Source organism: Balaenoptera borealis, assembly GCF_965194805.1.
Source record: "Balaenoptera borealis genome assembly, chromosome: 15".
Classification (NCBI taxonomy): domain Eukaryota; kingdom Metazoa; phylum Chordata; class Mammalia; order Artiodactyla; family Balaenopteridae; genus Balaenoptera; species Balaenoptera borealis.
In genome coordinates this window covers 62,080,057-62,100,320 of record NC_138871.1, presented here as the reverse complement: position 1 = coordinate 62,100,320, position 20,264 = coordinate 62,080,057, and the positions used below count along the sequence as shown (strand labels likewise).

Here is a 20,264-nt window from a genome sequence, read left to right as displayed (position 1 = left end):
CTGAGCATATCCTTCAGGCTCAGTACCCCTAATTTACCAGGCACTTTGATTTAGGTGGGACCTTAGATCAGGGGCTGGCAAATTTTGGCCTGCAGGTCAAATCCAGCCTGCCACACTTATTCATTTATGTGTTGTGGCTGCTTTCATGTTATGATGGCAGAGTTGAGTAGTTTCAACAGAGAACACATGGCCTACAAAGCCCAAATATTACTATCTGGCCCTTTACAAAAGAGTTTGCTCACCTGCTCTAGACTGTTGCCTATCCCCTTACTTTGATCCATTAGCCTCCCTTTGCCTTCACTTTCTTTCCTCTCTAGTTTTAGTTCAGGGTCTATCAATTCAACCATTCTTTTGACAGTGTCTTCATGTCCCCTTGTCTCTCCATGAATTCAACTGTTAACTATTTTCATTCTATTATCTTTTACCTAGGCTGCCAATTGTGCAGACCAGCAGCACTTCTATATAAACTTACGATTACACACCTCAATCGGACCCTTAGCTTTTCTCAATCTTACTATTTCTTAGTAAATTTGTCCTCCTGTTCATTATTATTTTAAACCTTCTCCACTCTTCTTAAACCTCTGATGTATTCTTAGCAGATAATCCAGTCTCATACATAAAGCTATCGTATTAACACCCACCACCAGACCTAAACCCAAATCTACACACCCATCACCTAACTTCCTATATTCTCTCTTGGTAACAATAAAAGACATGCTCCTCCTGCCATTCTCCAGCTATGTTCAGAATCCAATCCCTATCACTTCTTCAGATACCTTCATATCGTAGCTCTGCTCTCTCCTTTTTATTTGCTCCTCCTCTAAGAAACATGTCACACACACATATACACACACACACATTCTCTCTCTCTATTCCTTGACCCCATGGGTCCTTTCAGCTATTTCCCCCTAATCCCTCACCTTCACCTCCACAATCTAGGCTTCCTTAAAGCTTACTACACTTAGTCTTCACTTTCTACGCACAGTCTTCGTTTCTGCCCTCAACTCTCTCCTAAGACTGCTCACAATAAAGTTCCCAGTGACCTGTGTGTCACTAAGTCCTAGAGATACTCTTCAGACCCCTGGGCATTAATCAGTAGTGCTGAAGGATCCTTCCTTCTGGAAACCCTCTCTTCTCTTTATCTCCATGCTCCTGATTTTCCTCCTACCATTAAAATAATCCTCATCAGTTTCCTTTTCAGGTTTCTATTCTTCTACCAGTTTTTTAAATGTTGCCATTCCTCAGGGCTCCATTTTAGACCCTCTTCTTACTCTGCATAAGGTCCCTGGCTGAGCTCTTCCACCCCAGTGGCAATGAGTGTCATTAGTACTAGATGCTATATGCTCTCAAATCTACATATTAAACCCATGTCTCTGGCTTGAGCTCCACACTCACATACTCAGCGGTCTACTAGCCATTTCTGCTTGATGGCCTAACAAGTAAATCCAAAAGTGAACCCACCATCTTCCAAACGTACTTCTGGTCTAGTTTTTTAAACTAGAAGTGTGAGAGTCATCCTTGATTCTCCTCTTTTTAAATCCCCTACATCTAAACAAGAACTAATTTCCTGCAGATTTTACTTTCTAAATATTTCCTGAACACACCCACTTCTCTTCAACTACATTGTTAGTACCCTTGTCAAGGTAACCTTCCTCGTTTACCCAGGTGGCTGCAAAGTCCTCTATCCAGTCTCCCCATCTCCAGTTTTACTCCTCTCTACCCATCTTCCACACTGCTGTCAGCGTGATCTAAGAGCAAATCTGATCACAAGAGCCCTGATTAAGACCCTTCAAAAGCCTTCTCATAACTCTCAGTTAATCTGCCCTCCTGGTTAACTCTCTAGCTGCATCTAGAAACACTCTTTCCCTCTCCCTCTCTACTAACTAATTATTTTTTTTCTCAAATGTGCCAAATTCTTCCCTCAGAAACTTTACTGCTAATGCTCTGCCTTTCTTCTACCTCTCATTCAACAAATATTTAGTCAGTCCTCTTTCCCTGGTTAATTCTTACTTGCCTTTCAAATGTCAACTTCAAATATCACTTCCTGCAAGAAGGCTTCCTTGATCACTTACAACTAGATTTGGTTCTCCTGCTACTGTGCTCCATAACACCTATTACTTCTCCATATAATTTTATTGTAATCACTTTTTTCTTTCATCTTCCCTGTAAAAATCCAACAGAGTACTATATTTTTATTCACAGAATTTGATTCTGGCTCTGACACAAGCATTACATATTTCATATTTAAAAGTTGAACAGTAGTTTGAAAGATGGACAGATGGAATGATACTAGGTATTACATACTAAGAAAATAAACCTACAAGTTAGGAATTATTTCCAGAATTTTCCCCAGTTTACAGATAAGGAATGGAGCAACCTCAGAGAGACTAAGTAATATCACAGGTACTTAAAGTGTTAGGACAGAGTCAAACTTACGTGTATCCAATTTCAAAGCCCAAACTTTTTCTACTGAGCCACATTCTCTACTTACAAGCATTTTGTATATACTGCAACTAGACCTTTATACTCCTAAATCGATATCCAAAAATTAGGAAACAAACATGTTTATGTAAAAGTAGTGTTTAAAATCACTCCTTTGATTCAGACAATGTACTTTTAGGATAGTCTTCAACAAATAGCCTAGCTTTAAAAACAAGAAAAAAAAATTTTTTTTAATGTAAGTGCATCTCAAGTTAAAAGAAGAGATGCCAAAGTAAAAGATAGAACAATGAAAAAAAAAAACAAAGAAAAAAAATGTCAGTGATCAATTGGTATTGCTCTAAACGTCAAGGATTCAATATTCAGCCGTGGAAACGTGTTAATTACATTACTACACTGAACTGAACTATAAAATTGGCAGCACATTCAGAATAATTTTCTTCCTTCATACACTGTCAAACACAGAAACAGTGTGGAAAAATGGGGAGAATTTGAATTTTGGAGTCAGTGGACCTGGGTTCAGATACATATTCCCATTACTTAATAGCTGTGTGACCTTGGGCAAGTTTCTCCACTTCTCTGAGTTTAAATTTCATTCAGGTAAAATGAAAATAATATTATTTCTAATGAATAACTATATTAAGAATTAAAGTTAACATACATAAAGCCCACAGTAACCAAGGAAGGTATTTCAGTATGTGACAGTTATATCAGACATTTGATCCAGGAATTTAACCTGACATCATGTCAAAAACACACTCATCTGAAACATGGTGATAACTTTTCAACAATTTTTCTTACTTTTTCCTAACACCTACTAATAAGTCAATTATATTCCTTAATATCTTTACAAGTACTATTTTTGTATTGTTTGATGGGGTGATGAGGAATATAGGAGAAGGAAAAAGAAGAAATAGCACAAAAAAGATAACAAATGTTTCAGCAGTTAAAAGACGTTCTGGTTACAGAACATCCTGTGGGTTAAGTCCAAAACAATTTTGCACCTGAAATTGAGGGATCAGACTTTAAGGATGAGTAATTCTCTTGTACTTAAAGAAGAAATCTCCTACCTCCATAGTTTCTACCCTTTCTCTCAGGATTTCAAGGGCATGATGTACTTTATATTACACATCTCAAAGTTCTCATTAATACTGGAGGGACCCAGCAACACACAGTTATGTTGGTGCATGTTACCCCATGAATTCTGATCCTTCCAGTAAGTGTAGAACATAAGCAGAAAGTGGGGAGCTAAAAGAATGGGGAAGAGGGAAACAGAAGGAAGGTGGTAGAAAATGATCTAAATGACACTTAGTGATTAGTGCCCAAAGATAAGTAGGTCAGAAAAAATAACTAATATGCAAATAATTAGAAATTAACTTGCAGTTATAAATACTGTTGCTACAAAATACTAGATATTAACTTCTTTTTAATCATTTAAACTTCCTTTAAAATTAGCTTACCAGAGTCATAGCTTGGAGGCTTCATATCTCCCTGATTCAATTCTGTTCCATATTTCAACTTGTGGTATTTAGCTCTACCAAAGAAATGAGAAAATACAAACCATCTTAAAACATATTTAAATGAACTTTAAGATACGTAACAGGAGTAGTCATCAGTATGCAGTAGTCCTGACTAACTTTCAACAGTTCAAAGCCTTCCACAGTGTCAAAGTCCTAATACAAAAGCGCTTGCCATTATTATTTTGTTGTTGTTATACCATCAAGTCCTGTTATAATAAATAAAGGAATAACACTGAGAATCATAAATCTTGTTTCTATAGTTACAAATGAACCAGATAACATTCTAGTTTCTGCAGTATTCAAATTTTCTTGATGACTGCCAGAGTACAATTCTATCAAAAGCAGTAAATAAGTTTGGATTGTGAAATAAACTTGAGAAAGACTAATCATTCTCAAAATTGAGCTTCGTTGTTTTTTTTTTTTTTTTTGTAAAAAGGTCATTCATAATACTCTGCATTGTCAGGCAATTATGCTTTGCCAAGTAAGCATTAGAGTGAACAATCCAAAGGAGGGAGGGGGAACCAGCCTAAATCATCAATGTTGAATAAGACATTCTAGTAGGAATAAATATATTTTTTAGTAGCCAACGTATCTTTTGCCTTTTCAGGAAGAACTGTGAACAGGAATACCTTCTTTTAAAAGCTAACTAGATGTTGTTATCTCTGGTTTATCCAATTTAACCATCTCAGATTTAACCATCCGAGACCAAAAAAATAATCCAGACAAGGTAAAAAATTTAAAGGTTAACTAAAAATGGCCATACTTAAAGTAGCTGTATATTTTGACTTGTTTGCTTCCCCAAAATATTGAGGCTATTACAATAAATATTCAATGTAATAAGACTGGGATAATAACAACAATAATAATTTGAAAAACCAAAGTAATAAAGTAATAAAGAAGGAATAAAAGGGTAATCAAATAGCCAAAATTTGAAAGTTATTTTTTTCTTTATAAAAGACTAACTGAGCACTTACTTTAAAGTTTTTATATTTCAAGAAAAGTATAAAGAAAATGAAAATTATTTGCTCAAATGTGTAAAATACTGGAATTCTTCATATTACTTTGCAATAATTATTTTGCAGTTACAACACAAAAAAAAAATCAACATTTTATACAGAGGGGAATCCTAAAACCTCTGAAAATTACAGATAGCTGATGTTCTATTTCTTAAAGTAGGTGGTAGGTACATGAGTATTTTTTATATTAGTCTTTATATGTTTTGCATAGATATGAAACGTTTTGTAATAATATGTACCCATTAAAAAGAAAAAAGAATAAAGAATCTTTGTGTGCAAATATGGGATTGATCTTTAAGCTTAAGTAAAAAAACAAAGTACAAAATACTCTGTGTGTGTGTGTGTGTGTGCACGTGTACACCTCTGTGTGTTTTTTATATGTGTGTTATGGTTTTTAAGTATAATTGTCAAGCTTCAGATTTTTTAGAAACACACTTCATCTACCGTAAGACAAACTAACAATACCTCCTATAAGTAACTGGCCTGAGGACAGAATAAAAGCAGCGATAAAGTTTTATGGAGTTAACTTATGTATTTTTGTTTTACATATATATACATATTTATTTATACACACACACACACACACACACACACATATATATACACAGATATATGAGGAAAACATTTTCAAACACAAAATACTGCACTATAGTGCATTCTAGTGGTCTTAAGAAAAACTACAACAGAGCTTACAGAAAAGGGAATAGAAAACATTCTATATAACATATGTAATAACACACTATGAACTAACATTTCATAAAAAATTAGATAAAGACAAAATAAGTAAAGAACTGCTGTGTTTGCTACAAGCTGTGCTCCCATGAATCAGGGTCTCCCTAGTGAATTGTTAAGTTCACTGAAAAATAATTTACTCACAGAACTCAACTTAGTAACATTCCTCTTGAAGTCAATATGCTAAAATACCTTCCCACTCATATTGCTTCCCATTGTTTTAACACTTCATTTCACTGTTAGCAATACTCTTGTTCCCTAAGCTTTTTCTGTCTAAATCTGACTGACTGCAAGTTAAATAGCAGATCTCATGCCTAAGAACTCTACATTTGATACATAGCTAGGCCTCCCAACTGGTCTTTACTGGATAAAACAGCATAAAATTACATAATTATAATATATTAAAGAAGTCCCATTATAGCTTTGTTTCAAAGTTATTTATTATATATAATATGCCTGGAACATAACACAGCATTCCAATCACACTTTAAACGTTGATACTTAAAAATAATTTGATTGGAAATTGAGTTATTTGTAGTGAGATGGATGGACCTAGAGTCTGTCATACAGAGTGAAGTCAGAAAGAGAAAAACAAATACCGTATGCTAACACATTTATATGGAATCTAAAGAAAGAAAAAAAAAAAAAAGGTTACGAAGAACCTAGGACAGGAATAAAGACACAGACGTAGAGAATGGACTTGAAGACACCAGGAGGGGGAAGGGTAAGCTGGGACAAAGTGAGAGAGTGGCATGGACTTATATATACTATCAAATGTAAAACAGATAGCTAGTGGGAAGCAGCCGCATAGCACAGGGAGATCAGCTCAGTGCTTTGTGACCACCTAGAGGGGTGGGATAGGGAGGGTGGGAGGGAGACGCGAGAGGGAGGAGATATGGGGATATATGTATATGTATAGCTGATTCACTTTGTTATAAAGCAGAAACTAACACACCACTGTAAAGCAATTATATTCCAATAAAGATGTAAAAAAAAAAAGATAATAATAATTTGATAAAATCCAACGAACTGTTATTGAATTCTTATGACATGCCAGGCACTGTACTGGCTGGTGGGAATAATGTGCAGCTTGTAGTCAGTTAAGGATAAACGCAAGGAGATAAAGAAGAGACAGAAATGTAAATAAATAACTCTAGCACATGGTGGATAAGAGCTATGAGTTATATCAAATGTTATACGAATTTAGATAAGGGATTATCTAATTCTGTCAAAGGTCCTGACAGTAGTCAAGGAGAGCTACCAAAAAGAAGGTAACACATGAAGTTTTAGCTAAACCTCAAAACCTATAGTTCTACAATCAGACAAATGGACTGATGAAGAGGGTATTTTGGTCAGAAGGAACATCTTAAAAGTGGAAAAAAATACACAGTGGTGTGTGTGTTTGTATAGGACTAGAAAGGAGCCTGGATGTAGAAGGTTTTAGTAAGAAGAACGCTGAAATTAGCTAGATATTTTCAAGCAGGGATATAACATCTGTGTTTAGAAAACGAATCCCATGGACGTGGAAAATTAATCAGAATGAGAAAATGTATTAGAGGCAAGGAGGACAGTTGGGTTTTTACAGTGGTGCAGACACAAGAGATATGTGGAGCAAATGGAAGAAATGTTTCAGAATTACATTTTATATAGTGTTTGAGGTTCTTCAGTATAGAACTTCCTGAATAAACCTTAGGTTATACCCTGCGTGTTCTTGGAAAATTATATGTAAATTTTCTCATTTTGTAAATTTTATCACACTTTAAGGAATGCTTTGTTAATCCACTGCTAGGGGCTTCCCTGGTGGCGCGGTGGTTGGGAATCCGCCTGCCGATGCAGGGGACATGGGTTCGAGCCCTGGTCCGGGAAGATCCCACATGCTGCAGAGCAACTAAGCCCGTGCGCCGCAGCTACTGAGCCTGCGCTCTAGAGCCCGTGAGCCACAACTACTAAGCCTGCGCTCTGGGGCCCGCGAGCCACAACTGCTGAAGCCCATGCACCTAGGAGCCCGTGCTCTGCAACAGGAGAGGCCACCGCGGTGAGAGGCCTGTGCACCCCAACGAAGGGTAGCCCCTGCTCGCCTCAACTAGAGAAAAGCCTGCACGCAGCAACAAAGACCCAGTGCAACCAAAAATATAAATAAAATAAATAAATTTTTTAAAAAATCAATAGCATAAAGAAAAAAATCCACTGCTAGGTGTGTAATCCTTCTTTAATGTTAAATATTCAGTTTTACTTAACTTTGGATCTTTTTAAGTGGGACGACTTAGAAAATCTGTAATACAGCAATTCAAAACCATGATCCTTACTTAGGTTTTTACAAGTTAAATGACAAGATGTCTGGAATTTGCTCTAAAATAGATTGAGATGAAGCAAGATTGACAAAAATGTTAACTGTTGAGGCTTGGAGGTGTATATAAAAGATATTAAGTCTCTGTACACCTATGTTTCAAATGTTCCTCAATTAAAAACCTTTTAAAATTGGCTTAACGTGTCAGAAAAAATAACTTCAGAATCAAAAGAACTGAAATGTTCCAATTTTTAAAAAATCCCTTTGCATTAATTAAAAATAATTTCACAGTGAAAAGAACTCAAATGTTTAAGAGCTCTAATCCACAGAATTTTTTTTATTCCTTAATTTATTACACTTCAGTGGTGCCATTACATCAGGAATAATCTCACATCATTCCATGGACATCCAAAGATACAAAATCAGGGACACTTTTCCAGGAGAATCCCTTTAAGTTAAAAAGCAAAAAACAAAGAAACAATCTTCCCTAGACCCAGCCACTATCTCTATCTTTTCTGTTCTCCAAAGTCAAACTACTTGAAAAAATAAACAACTCAAAAAAACAAACAACTCTGTCTCCTCTTTATCTACCCTTCTCACCTCTCAGTCCCCTGTGATCTGGTTGATGTTCCTGCTACCTCACTGAAGCTTTCTGGCAAGGATACCAACAAGCGCCTAACTGGCAAATCCAGGACCATTTTCAGTATGCAACTTACTTGCGATTTGTTTGGCATCTGCAATTGTCAACCTCCCACCTGCTAATTTAGCTTGCTTCCAATATACTGCTCTCTCCTTCCTTCTCTACCATTCTTTTGCTGGCTCTTCTTCCTCTGTCTTTTCCTCAAACATTTCCATTTCCTGTGGCTCCTGCTAGTAATCTCTTCTTGTCCCACAATACTTGTTCTGTTTGTTTCAGAGTTCTTATAATTTTACCCACAATGTTGATGATTCCCAACTACACATCTCTAGTTATGAGTCCCCCTCCCACAGTGGCTTTTCAACCCTAATTCTTTATCTTTAATTCACTTGATAATTTTCAAACTTCTCACTCAAGCCAGAAACCTGGGACTCATTCTTGAATTATCTTTCTTCCTCATCCCCTATACCAAATCATCTCCAAATTTTATGCTTTTTTTTTTTTTTTCTATTTAAAATGTTTCATAGGGAATTCCCTGGAGGTCCAGTGGTTAGGATTCCAGGCTTTCACTGCCAGGGGCACAGGTTCAATCCCTGGTTGGGGAACTAAGATCCTGCAAGCCACGAGGCGCAGCCAAAAAAAAATAATAAAAATAAAAAATAAAATAAAATGTTTCATAGTGGCTAACTCCTCTGTTCTAGCAGCTACTACGTTATCATTTCTCATCCTAAACTATTACAATCTTCCTGCCTCTATTAACAGATCTTTTCAGTACATCCCCTAAATTGAGGTGATCTTTCTAAAATCTATTTTAGACTATTCCATGCTTAAACCTTTCAACTGCATGACAACTAAATGCAATATGTATTCCTAGATTGGATCCTGGACCAGGAAAAAAAATACTACAGAGATCATTATTAGGACATTTGGTAGAAAAAAATGCTATAAAGATCATCAGTGGAACATATGAATATGGGCTATATTAGATAATAGAACTATATCGACATTAAATTTCCTTAATTTGATAATGACCTGTAATTATTTAAGGGAATGTCCTTGCTTTTAGAAGATGGTCCCTTAAGTACTTAAGGGCAAAGGGGTATAAGTCTGCAAAGAAGTAGCAAATGATTCAGGGAAATAAAACAATGAGTATATAGAGAGAACATGATACAAGTAAATACAGCAAAATGTTGTCAACTGGTGAATCTGGGTGAAGGGTATATAGTTCCTGCAACTTCTATTTGTTTGAGATTATTTTAGAAGAAAATGTTTTTAAAAACTTGCAGCGTAAGATAAAAGTTTGAACTCCTTAGTTAGGCTCTCCATGATCTGGTTCTTGCCCATCGCTACCATTATTGCTTAAAAATCACAATTAACACCTTACCCTCCATACACAGTAATCACAAATTTCTGAACACACCAAAATGCTTTGTTCCATGTCAAACGTTATCTTCTCTACTGCTTGAACCTTGCCCATCTGGCAAACACCTTATTTTTTATGATGCTGTTCAAGTCCCACCCCCGCTAGTCACACCCTCCTTTCTACTTTCACTGCCTCCAGATCGAAACAACCACTCCCTTCTCTGTGACCCCACTGTACCCTGTGCTGACTTCTCCCACAGCACCTAACTTACTGCACTGTACTTTTGTGGTTTCCAAGTCTGTTTCCCACTACTCTAGGCCCTGAAGGGACAAGGTTTGTGACTTGCTTCTTCTCAATTCCAGCACAGTACTTAAGTTGGATGGATAGATAAATGAATACGTTAATGAGAATGCGCGCACACACGTGCGCGTGCACACACACACATACACACACACACATATACACCATATCCTTGGTTAGTTTAATATTTGTATATTTTAATTTTTCTGACTTACAAGATAGTATAATGTACTGGTAAAGAGTACAAGCTTCAGAATCAGACAGACTGGAGGGATCTGAATCACAGCTCTACTGTAACTCTGCAACTCTACATAAGTTACTTAGTTTTTAAGCCTCAGGGGCTGGTACATGGTAGTTAATAAACAGTTGCCATTATTAATGTTATTACACTCTCTCTTTGATTATGCCTCTCATTTAGATTGCTTAAACTCTCAAATATTCCCAAATTACACACTTTTAAAAGTTTTTTTCCCCACCATCTCCCCAATACAGCTTTCAATCAACCTCTCAAGGAATGAAAAGAACCACCAATTTTTCACTAAGAGGTCAATCCGTTTTCAACCTCTTGTGTCATTTAAAGATCCCACGTGAAGGTAAACACAACTTCTAATAAAGTTTTATCTACTTTTTGATATCCATAAGTAGCATCTTCTAAATGGTAGAAGATGCTTCAAAAAACTGAAAAGGGCATGTGGTCAAAAACAAAGCAAAATAGAGAATTTCAATATCACCTAACAAGTACTCAATAATCTAAAATAAAGAACTGTCTTATACTGCTGACAAAAAATTCCAAAGACCATCCACTAAAGCAAACAAACTTAATTCATATGAAAACTTCCAAAATTCTCATCCATGACCTATTGTCCTTTACTTGTGAACCAAGTTTAGTTCTTGAATATCTTAGACACTAGCAGAATAGAAAGGTAAGATTCACTTCTGGAGAGATATGAATAGTTGATAGCAAAGGATCAAAATACCAAAAATGTCTATAAAAGGATTCTCAACACAGTCTGCCAGAGTAGGTTTCTCTCATAGAAAATACACCAAACTGAATAATACTAGATGATAGGAAAAGGGAGTAAGTATTATGAAATTTCCTTTACAACTCAAAAACTATTTCAATTCTATAAGGAAATAGATATCAACAGTTCAGAAGTACATACATTTCTTTAGAAAGGACAGAGTGGGGGAAAAATGTTGCTAAAATCTTAGAAATCATATAAATCAGTTTTTTGGTCATTATTACTAAATATTCATTAACAAATTAACATATTACAACCATTTCTAAATGTTTATTACAGATACTACTTCCTGAATTAAAAAGTAGAACACATTACAATGTGGATTTGTTGTAGGAATAACAGAAAAATCACTCCAGTATTTACAAGAACACTGCCTTCCATGTCACTGAATTACCTTTCCTGTTTAAGCGCATACTCCAGCATCTTGATCCTCCTCACAAGATCCTTCTTCAAATTTTCTTGACCTTTCCTTTCCCCCTGAAGGAAGGCAATCTGAGCCTGAGTAAGGAAAAGAAAGACAAAATTCAGTTTAGACGAAATAAACTTTTTCAAACTCAGCTGAAGAAAGAACCTTTGGAAGATGAAACAATTAGATGTAAAAAAATTTCTTTTTACAGATCTGTCACAAAGTATATAGAAGGGCACTGACTGCAAGCGGGGGAAATGCTTAACTTATTTTAAAAAAAAAAAGGACATCTATATAAATGTCACTTCAGACTAGCGATGTTACAACACGTAGTCCATATCCTCTAAGAGTCTATAATGGAAAACAACCAATATAAGTGCAGACATATGCAAAATACTGTACAGTTTGCTCAAGTGTTTGTCTTTTAAGGCATTGAGGGGGATTCGCCTTTATAAAAAGTGAAGATGGAGAACCACCATATGACCCACTATTCTACTTTTAGGCATTTATCTGAAGAACATGAAAACACTAGTTCAAAACACTAATATGCACCCCCATGTTCATTGCAGCATTATTTATAATAGCCAAGATATGGAAACTACCTCAGTGTCCATCGATGGATGAATGGATAATGAAGATGTGGTGCACACACACACACACACACACACACACACACACACCCCGGAATACTACTCAGCCATAAAAAAAAAAAATTGAAATCCTGTCATTTGCAACAACATAGATGGACCTCAAGGATATTATGCTAAGCAAAATAAGTCAGATAGAGAAAGACAAATACTGTATGAGTTCACTCATATGTGGAATCTTAAAAAAAATAAAGATGAACAAACAAAACAAAAATAAATTCATAGATACAAAGAAGAGATTAATGGTTACCAGAGGGAAAAAGGGTTGGGGGGGCAGGAAACACGGGTCTAAGGCGTCAATTGTATGGTGATGGATGGTAACTGGACTTGTGGCGGTGGTCATTTTGTAGTTTATACAGATGCTGAACTATACTGCTGTACACCTGAAACTTACATAATTTTTTTCTAAAGAGTGAAGATGGGGAAAGGGGGTAAAGTAGAATCATGAGTTCTTATAATAAGCCTTGTAAAGTAAGAGTTCTCTGAGTTTCACCATCAACTCAAATTTTTTGATGGATTTCTTATCTTAAGAGACTTTATCCTGGACCTCCCCTTCAAATAAGAAATAGCTGCCTTTTCTCAATCCCCCCCACCTTTCACCCCATCCCCATTTAGATTTGATATGCAGGGGGAAAGAAAGTGAAAGCTGGGAAAAGGAAAATCAGAGAAAATGGCCCTCCATAGGTTCCTGGCTCCTCCCAAACATGAGAAAAAGAAAAAAAGAAAAAAACCTACATTTTAACATGAAACAAACTGTTAAAACTCTAGTCTTCAGTTAGACAAAGGGGATAGGAAAGAGCAGCTCTCCATAATAATTAAAAAGATATTTAGAATTGAAATAATACTTTCCACTTAAGGAATTAAAACTATGTTGCAAATACTAACTTGTTAAAGTAACTCATAACACCACTAGGAGTGTGGGAGGAGATCTACTCAAGGGTCCTCAAAAATAGCTATCAGTTTCACTATTCTCACATTCTTTCACCTCTCATTTCTATTATATTAACTCAGATAATGTTATTTATATTTCCACAGTGCTTTCCATTTAAGTAAGCAAAAATTTACATTTAATTATGATCTTACCACATCCCTAAGGAACTGTGGATTATCCAACTAAGGTTTAGTGAATGAACCATTAAACTTACTTCTATTTGGTTTAAATGACACTCATTTCTTTTTTTTTCAGTACCATAATAAACACAAAATCCAACTCACCGAGCTTCTTATAATTTTCAGAATGTAGGTACTGTCATGTTTTTGTTCTCATTTCAATGAGCTCTTAAAATTTATATTGCAATTATAAGAAGGATTATTTTTATCTTATTGAAATATTTAAAAACACGCTAAAGATAGTTCAGTTGTATACACAGGGGAAAAGGCACCAAATATCTACAATATCTGTATTCAATGATCATAAAACCTTTTGAAATTGTATGTTCTACAATGAGATCATTATTTTATATAAGCAGAATTAATAATACATGCATTAAAAGCTGACAAAAATGAATGTCCTGTCAAAAGGATGTAACAGCCCACCTTGTTTGGTCAAACAATGTTTTGGCCTAGAAGACAGGCTTCTAAATGGCTTTAATAAAAACAATAATTTAATCAGTATAATCATATAACCAAAGTAATAATAAAATTATCAATTTCTTCCTTTCTATACCCTTTGACTAGCTTTCTATTTCTGCCACCATCATTGGTCCTAGGTGATTCTGACACTTCAGCATATAATACTCAAAAGTCCTTACTGCAACTCATTCCCCAGCCTACCAACTACTCCTTATACTTCCAGGACACTTGCTTCCCCATCCTCCTATCAATTCACACACTGGACTACTTAATTATTTAATAAAAAATAAAAGACCCAGAATTGTTGGAGAGAAAAATTACAAAGAAGATGGAGGTGCCTAGAAAAGACAAACAAAAAGGAATAATAGGAATATCTGTGATATTCCTTGGTGATCGAAGAATATCTCTGTGACATTTCTGCCACAGATGCATAATGTGAAATCAATCATATGGAAACATCAGGCAAACTAAAATTATGGGGCATTTTCATTAACTTTCTTGTAATCTTCAAAAGCATCAGGTCACAGAAGTCAAGGAAAAACTGTTTCAGATTGAAGGAGATTAAAAAGACATGAAAACCAAATGTAATGCATGATTCTGGACTAGATTTGGCTATAAAAGGATATTATTGGGACAAATGGCAAAATATGGATGGGTCTGAGGACTAGATGGTAGTAATACATCAGTGTTAATTTCCTGATTTTGACAACTGTATGTGGTTACATAGGATAGTACTTGCCTATAGGAGACAAACACTAAAATATTTGGTGGGTGGCAATGGGCCATCAGGTTGCCTGGCACCTTGCCCTCAAACGGTTCAGAAAAGAAAAATTCTTTGTACTGCCCTTGCAACTTTTCTGTCAATATAAGATTTTTGTTTTTGAAAAAAAAAACACTATGCCAACTTCCTTAATATGATAAGACACAAACAATTCAATTCAAAGCCAGTATCATGTGTAATAGAGAAACCCGAGTAGTAATGACAATAGGAACAAAACAAGGATGTCCACTTCTTACCACAAATATTTAACGTTGCTCTGGAGGTGGTGGCCAATGTCATTAGTCAAGAAAGAATTAAGTTTGGAAAAAATGAAAACACTAATTCAAAAAGATGCATGCACCCTAATGTTCACAGCAACACTGTTCACAACAGTCAAGACGTGGAACCGAACTGCCCATCAACAAATAAATGGATAAAGAAGATGTGGTGTATATATATATACATAGAGAGAGAGAGAGAGAGTAGTATTCCATATATACACATACAATGGAATACTACTCAGCCATAAGAAAGAATGACATTCTGCCATTTGCAGCAATATGGATGGACCTGGAAAATATTATGCTTAGGAAAATAAGTCAGACAGAGAAAGACAAATACTGTATGATATCACTTATATGTGAAATCTAAAAAATAATACAAATGAATATATATGCAAAACAGAAACAGACTCACAGATATAGAAAGCAAACTTGTGGTTACCAAAGGGGAGAGGGAAGTGGGGAGGGACAGATTAGGGGATTGGGATTAACAGATACAAACTATGTATAAAACAGATAAGCAACAAGAATATATTGTATAGCACAAGGAATTATACCCATTATCTTGTAATAACTTATATGGAGTATAATCTGTAAAAATATTGGATCACTATGCTGTGCACCTAAAAATAATATAATACTGTAAATAAACTATACTTCAATTAAGAAAAAAGAAAGTTTATAAATAAAAAAGAGGAAATAAAATCATATTATTTACAAATGATATGACTGGATATCTGGAAAATCCAAGAAAATATAGACTATAAACTATTGCAAAAATAGAGGAATTTTAGTAAAGTAACTGCATATAAAAATAATAAATCAAAACCCACGGCTTCTATAAAAACAACCAGATGATATTATGAAAGGAAACAATCCCATTTATAATAACAAAAATGATAATTAGAATAAACCTTACAAGAAAAAAATAAGAGCTATACAAAAAATATTTTAAATGCTACTAAAGAGCACAAAAAATGAATTGAACAAATGAGAAGCAAAACCATGTTCTTAAACAAGAAGATTCTGTATTACAATGATTTTATTTCTCCCTAAATTAATCTTTTAAAATTATGCAAGCTCAATTAAAATACCAATACAATGTTTTTAAAAAACATCATACATGATGAGTCTAAAGTATATATGGAAAAATAAACAAGAATAAAAAAATTATTTTAAAGCTCTAAAATATTTTAAAACATTATGATTTATAGTCACCTAAAGTGGTACTGATGCACAAACAGACCTATCTATAGCACAGACAATCCAAAAACAAACCCAAATACATACAGGAATTTAGTATAAACTAAAGGTGACATTGCACATCATTGGGGAAAATGTAAATTATTCAATAAATGTTGATGGGTAGCCATCTAGAAATTATTTCTCACATCAAAACAAATGCCAAAAGGATCAAAAAATTTAAAGGAACCCCAAAGTACTAGAAGAAAAGGTAGAGTTTGTTTTTAATAATCTCAGGGTTAGGAATGTCTTTTTGAAAATAAGACAAAACCCAAAGTCATAAAAGACTAATAAATTTCACCTCAAAAAGAAAATATTTATACATGGTAATTTAAAAGTTGATGAAAACCTATCATGAGAAATAAGACAGCTCTTTTTTGACAAATATCAAAACAAAATCAGAAAAGTAGTCATATCACAAATCACAAGTTTGCTTTTCTTGATGTATAAAGAGCACCTACAAATTACTAAGAAAAAGATTGAGAACTCAACAGAAAAAAACACTAAGAACATGTTGATTGAAGGGAAATAAAAAGGCTCAAACACATTAAAAAGATGTTCAATCTCACAAGAGAAACGCCAACTAAAATTGTAATCACATTTCCCCCTTTCCATCAGATTAATAAAGTTCAGTGATTTGATAAATACAATATATTGGGGAAAATGCATTTGTATGTTGGCTGTGGTGGTGGTAATCAGTTTCACCACTACTGTGGACAACTTGGCAATATCTATCAACTTTGTAAATGCATATACTCTTTTTTAAAATTAATTATTTATTTATTTTTGGTTGTGTTGGGTCTTCGCTGCTGTGCGTGGGCTTTCTCTAGTTGCAGTGAGCAGGGACTACTCTTCGTTGAGGTGTGGGGGCTTCTTACTGCAGTGGCTTCTCTTCTTGCAGAGCACAGGCTCTAGGTGCATGGGCTTCAGTAGTTGTGGCACGTGGGCTCAGTAGTTGTGGCTCGCAGGCTTCAGAGCGCAGGCTCAGTAGTTGTGGTGCACAGGCTTAGTTGCTCCGCAGCATGTGGGATCTTCCCGGACCAGGGCTCAAACCTGTGTCCCCTGAATTGGCAGGTGGATTCTTAACCATTGTGCCACCAGGGAAGTCTTGGTAAATGCATATACTCTTTACCCAGCAATTCTAATTCTAGACTGTTATCCTTCAAATATATTTGTACATATGTGAAATGATATACTGAAAAAATACAGACAATATATGTATAATCCAAATGTCCACCTACAGAGAACTAGTTAAATAAATTATAAATACAATTGGAAAAAAATTAGGTCCTTAACTAAGACCTACAAGAACAGAGGAAGAAAAAGTCAATTTCTTACATTTCCCCCCCCCGGAAACTCTACTCAGAAAGTTAGAAACAAACGTCTTAAAACACATGTTCTTACAGAAGAAAGCTAATTCTTTCTGTAAAAACAACCTGAAAATACCATATTCTAACGCATATATATGGAATCTAAAAAAAAAAATGGTACTGATGAACCTAGTTGCAGGGCAGGAATAAAGATGCAGACAAAGAGAATGGACTTGAGGACAGGGGGTGGGAGGGGGAAGCTGGGGCAAAGTGAGAGTAGCATCAACATATATACACTACCGAATGTAAAACAGTTAGCTAGTGGGAAGCAGCAGCATAGAACAGGGAGATCAGCTCAGTGCTTTGTGATGACCTAGAGGGGTGGGATAGGGAGGATGGGAGGGAGCTCAAGATGGTGGGGATATGGGGATATATGCATGCATATGGCTGATTCACTTTGGTGTACAACAGAAACTAACACAGTACTGTGAAATAATTATACTCCAATAAAGATCTATTAAAAAAAATAACAACCTGAGTCTAAAACATAGTAGCTGGTATAAATCCTTCCTTTTGAGAATAAAGATTAAGTCCCAGGTAGAGATTCTCCTAATATGGCAGGATACTGTTTTCTGAATTGGACTGTTTAATTGCAAAGGCAGGGGAGGGGGGTGGACAGAAGGGAAGAAAAGATTGAAAGGAAGAATAGAAGGGTAGGAAGAAAGAAGAATAGAAATAAAGAAAGAAAGAAGAAAAATAGAAGGAAGAGTGGGATACATCTATAGAAAGGGATACTATGCAGTTGTTACAAAGGAGATAGCTCTAAATATATTGATAATGATATTTAAGATAGATTAAGTGAAAAAAAGAAGACAGACATTTCATGTAGTTTGCAACCATTTGGTTTTTGAAAAAAAAAAAAAGGTAAACATACCATTATGCTTCTGTGCATAGGTAATAACTCTGGAATGATTCAGAAGTATGTAGTAAATGTGAATGTCTCCAAAGAAAGCAACTGGGTGGCTCAGAGGGAGAGGAACAGGAGTTAAAGCTACCTTTAAATGTACATGTCGCCCTTTATACCTGTTGAATAGTGTACCATAGGCATGTTGCTACACATAAGTCTCTTAACTGAAGAATTTAAAGACTTAAAGCCAAACAAAACTCGTTCACCACATATGGCACTATAAGCCACCAGTCTGTAGACCCTGTCGTGGATGTTTCAATCCAAATTCACTATTTCTACAAAGGAGAAAAAAGAAGCTCCAAGAGATTAAATGGTGTATCCCTAAAGGGGACAGCATTCTGACAAATGAACTAAGGTGATAGTCCAAGACCATGAATGAATCACCACTTAGAAACTCAAGGCACACACCCAATGTAGTGGGGGTATTAGCAACAAGGACATGACAGAAAATACACGGCCCAAAAGGCTCCTTAAAAGTTCTCCCTGAACATTACCACAACAAAATTCCTTCTGAAATAAAACAGACAGGTCTCTAGTTACCAAATATATTCCTAGCCTCCAGTATTAACCAGTAATATGGAACAGTGATGAATTCAGCTATTTACTTTTTTCTTTTATTGGTATACTTCTCCATGAAGCTACAATTTGACCACATTTTTTTAGAAATCTTGCATCAGCCTACACTGTCACCTCAACATTCTCACAGATTAAAGTCTCCTAAACTTTCTACAGTTTCAGGAACAAAAGTGAGATTGAGACATACAACTGAAATCTTAAGAAAAAATTAGAAAAACTAAAGATTCAATCTGATCAAGTAGATAAGGTATGAAAATAGCTTTTAAGTAATACAAATAAAATATTTTTAAAAATTTTAAGTCATCATTCTTCCATTTATCTCTACTAGTAAAGCTAATGGTGATGGCACATATTTTTGAAAAGTTTGGAATTATTTCCAAGGAAAATAAATGTTAAAAATTCCGTTAAGTTTTTTATATTATGTACCTAAAATTAGGCCTCCAATTTCCTAAACATTAGAAATAAAAAAAGATGAAAAGAATAGTAACTAGATATTTTACAATTTAAGCCTACATGGTAAACAGGAAATTTATTTACCTTTATTATTTTCAATTCTAACTTATCAAAAGGATATGTATAAGGAATATAAGTCTGCTATATCTAAGCAGGTTTACCTGCAAACATGGGAATATCTAATAATTAAATTATTATAAATGTATCATTTAGTTTTTTGAAACCATTTAAACTATCTTGTATTCTAAAATTTTAAAGGGTTAAAATTTAAAACCAAAATCACTGAAAAGGACATTCACAGAAAGGTAGACAAGATGAAAAGGCAGAGGGCTATGTACCAGATGAAGGAACAAGATAAAACCCCAGAAAAACAACTAAATGAAATGGAGATAGGCAATCTTCCAGAAAAAGAATTCAGAATAATGATAGTGAAGATGATACAGGACATCGGAAAAAGAATGGAGGCAAAGATCGAGAAGCTGCAAGAAATGTTTAACAAAGACCTAGAAGAATTAAAGAACAAACAAACAGAGATGAACACTACAATAACTGAAATGAAAAACATATTCAAAGGAATCAATAGCAGAATAACTGAGGCAGAAGAACGGACAAGTGACCTGGAAGACAGAATGGTAGAATTCACTGCTGTGGAACAGAGTAAACAAAAAGAAAGAAAAGAAATGAAGACAGCCTAAGAGACCTGTAGGACAACATTAAACGCAACAACATTCACA

At 35.1% G+C, this 20,264-nt stretch overlaps 1 protein-coding gene across 3 annotated transcripts in view; it reads right to left on the bottom strand.

The window, feature by feature from the left end:
- Nucleotides 1-20,264, bottom strand: part of STRN (striatin) — a 132,684-nt gene that overhangs the window by 84,170 nt on the left and 28,250 nt on the right. For all 3 annotated transcript variants that reach the window (XM_082356706.1, XM_082356708.1, XM_082356707.1), the window contains exons 2-3: nt 11,711-11,814; nt 3,900-3,973 (exon numbers count right to left, since the gene is read on the bottom strand). In XM_082356706.1, coding sequence (XP_082212832.1) covers nt 3,900-3,973; nt 11,711-11,814 — 178 coding nt within the window. The remainder of the gene's footprint in view (nt 1-3,899; nt 3,974-11,710; nt 11,815-20,264) is intronic.